This window comes from Olea europaea, chromosome 10 (assembly GCF_002742605.1).
Source record: "Olea europaea var. sylvestris chromosome 10, O_europaea_v1, whole genome shotgun sequence".
NCBI classification, from domain to species: Eukaryota; Viridiplantae; Streptophyta; class Magnoliopsida; order Lamiales; family Oleaceae; genus Olea; species Olea europaea.
Genome location: NC_036246.1, coordinates 12,609,856 through 12,613,176, shown reverse-complemented (window position 1 = coordinate 12,613,176; position 3,321 = coordinate 12,609,856). Strand labels below are relative to the sequence as shown.

General features: G+C 32.4%; 1 protein-coding gene across 1 annotated transcript; it reads right to left on the bottom strand.

The window, feature by feature from the left end:
• Positions 1-686: 686 nt before the first annotated feature.
• LOC111400299 lies at positions 687-1,887 on the bottom strand. The gene is made up of 3 exons (XM_023027714.1): positions 1,441-1,887; positions 1,154-1,324; positions 687-1,025 (listed from the first exon to the last, which is right to left on the bottom strand). Exons 1-3 carry the CDS (start codon positions 1,885-1,887, stop codon positions 687-689), a joined length of 957 nt encoding a protein of 318 aa, XP_022883482.1.
• Positions 1,888-3,321: the final 1,434 nt, after the last annotated feature.

Sequence of the window (3,321 nt, the reverse complement as noted above, 5' to 3'; positions counted from 1 at the left end):
GTATGTTTAGAAGGAATCCTATTAAGTATCATACATGCACTTAATAAAGTTTCACCCCATATATTAAATGACAATTTAGCATATATAAGCATGTCATTAATCATTTCTACTAAGGTTCTATTATTTCTTTCAGCCAAAACATAGCCAAACCATTTTGTTTGGGTGTTCTAGGTGCAGAACATTGATGAATTATGTCATGTTGTTCATAATATAAATTAAATTCACTAGAAAAGTATTCACCACCTCTATCACTTCTTAGGGTTTTTTTTTTCTTTCGTAGATGATTTTCAACTTCATTTTTATACACCTTAAATATGTCATATTTATGTTTCATCCAATATATATAAGTATATTTAGAAAAATCATCAATAAAAGTAATGAAGTATCTATTTGCACCTCTAGTTAACATACCATTTAATTCACATATATCTGTATGAATTAATTCCAAGATATTAGAGGTCATTTTCACACTTTGATATGACTTTTTAGTCATTTTTTATTCTACACATGTTTTGCATTTATGTTCATTATTTTCATCATATGAAATTAAATCACATTTTTTTCATACGTTTTATAGTACTTTTGTCAATATGTACTAATCTAGTATGCCATAATGAAAATAGATCAACAATATAAGTGAAATTAGTTTTATTCATTTCCTTGTCAACGGTACAAAATTTGACCATTCATTCACTAAAATAGCTTTTTCCAACAAATTTTCCATTAAGGGAGAGTACAAGTTTACCGGATTCATACACACATTTGATACCAGGTTTTCTTAAGAGATTACAACTTACTAAGTTCCTATTCATATCTGGAACATGTAGTACATTGGTAAGGGTAACGAATTTCTCGGAAGTGAAGATGATATCAACATTTCCCTTTCCAATAACCTTGGGTCGAATTTCGTTGCCCATTTGAATCTCTTGGTCTCCATCCATCTCATGATATGTTTTCAATACAGTTTTGTCATATGATACATGTACAATAGCACAAGTATCATACCACCATCCTGAAACCTTTCCCTTAATTGCATTTATTTCGCTTACGGTGGCCACGATTTATCTTCTTGGATGGAGTTCACTTTGCCCTCAAAATTTTTTTGTTTTTGGTGTCTACAATCTTTTGCATAATGTCCAGATTTTTCACATACAAAACACCCTCCTTTGGTCTTCTTCTTGGACTTGTTAAAGTTCCTCAAAGGCTTCCTCTTGTTGAATTTTGTTGGCGGTTCAGATTTTTCAACAGCATTAGCTTTGAAAGTTCCCTCAAAGGAGATTTCACTCTTGTCATGCAATCTGGATTTTTCCTTGATCCGAAAATGCTTTTGCAATTGTTCCAAGGAATAATCTTGATCTTCTTCTGGTATCCTTTCCAAGCCCCTGGGAGTTTAGCAAGTATGACTCCCACTTGAAAGGTCTCCGGGATTTTAATCTTTACCGCTTTTAGTTTGTTGACAATGACTTGCAATTCGTGTACTTGGAGAAGAAGAGGGATATCATCAAGGAACTTAAAGTCGAAGTATTTAGAAATTAGAAACTTTTTAGTACCCTCCTCTTCCGCTTTGTACTTACTCTCCAATGCTTCCCAGATTTCCTTTGTAGAAGTTGTGTTTGTGTATAAGTCATATAAACGGTCCGACAAAGCATTTAGTATGTGACCGCGGCATGTCAATTCGTCTTCTTGTCGTTTTTGTCTTTCAACCTTGACTACCTTGGTCTCTCCATTTGTAGGTTCCGATAGTGGAGCCAATTCTGGATCCAAAATATAGAAGATTTTCAATGCAGTAAGTAAAAATTTCAACTTGTCTTGACACCGCGTGGAGTTTGTACCATCAAACCAATCCAACCGCATCAAGTCTTGATTCATAAGTTTGATGGTTGCCATGTAGTCTCTTTCTCCATTGCAAAAAAATAACTTTTGAGATTGTTGGAAATAATTGAAAAATGGAGAAGAAACAAAAGAGAAAATCACAAGAAAATATGGCAACAAGATGGATCAAAAACAAAATTTATATCAACAAATGTGAAGGTTCGAACGCGGGATCGTTGTCCTCAAACGTTATTTGCCCCTTCTTCGATGTATTCGAGATGCTAAAAGATATTCCGGCAAATGGTTTGAAGGATTATAACAAGTATTGTAAAGAATTTCACCAAAGCACAAGATGACATTCTCCAAAACTTGAAAAACACGAAGATATGAATATAAATTGGGATTTGATTTTTCTTGGAATAAAGTATGGATTGCAAGATATTTTTCTTTCTTCTTTTCCTCAAACAAGGCTCTCCAATATATAACCATCGACCATAGTACGAAATGGTGCAAAAAAATCAAATGAAAATTCATCAAGTTCAAATTTGCAACGGCCAAAAACGGTTAAAAAATATGTACCATGCGACCGCATGGCTATATGCCATGCGGTCGAGTGGAACCTTTTTATTTTTTTATTTTTTATTTATTGTTGTTGGTTTTGAACAACATAATCACAGCAAGTCCTAGTACTCTCGACAGTTAAACGGTGACCTTGCAATTTAATCGACGAGTCTCTAACCTAATGCTCTAGTCCGCTTCGCGTTCAATTTTACATGCACTTCTTTTGTTATAAATTTAGTGGCAGTGGAGTTTAGGGACTTCTTATCATATATTTTGTAGATATACAATTTTAAGTAGTTGTAGAAATAGAAGAATTGGAATATCCAGCGTTAATTTTGAACTTGATATTCACGACATTCATTTTCAACGTCACTATTTACCCTCAGTAGTAAAGAAGGATGAAATAAAAAAATTCACCGTCTCTTTACCCAACTCAAAAATTTAAATCGAAATCAAAACCGATTTGGTTAGTTTGGAAAAATTCCAACTAAAATTAACTCAATCCAGCTATTGAAATTGAACCGAACCAAACCAAATCGATTTGGGTCGATTTGATTTGGTTAGTCCGTTTGAACATTGATCCGAGTTAAAAAAAATGCCTACTTATTTTAAGTAAAGAATTTGTTTTTCTATTTTGATATTTGGAGTTTTGATAATAGTCGCGTATCAGATAGACAAATTATTTGAAAATAATTATGTTTGTGTTTTTTATTATTTTATTTTTAAAATTTAAAACTTTGAATTTTAAAGCAAAAATAATAAAAAAATTTATCAACGGATTGGATCGGTTAATTGACGGGTGGGCCAACAAACCCGATCCGAGTTTTTAATTTTAAAAATTAGTCAAATCAAATCGATCCAAAATGATCTGACTCGGTTTGGTCGACTTTTTGAATTTTTTTTTTTTTTTTTTTTTTTTTTTTCCCTCTGAAAAAAAAATAAAAAAAA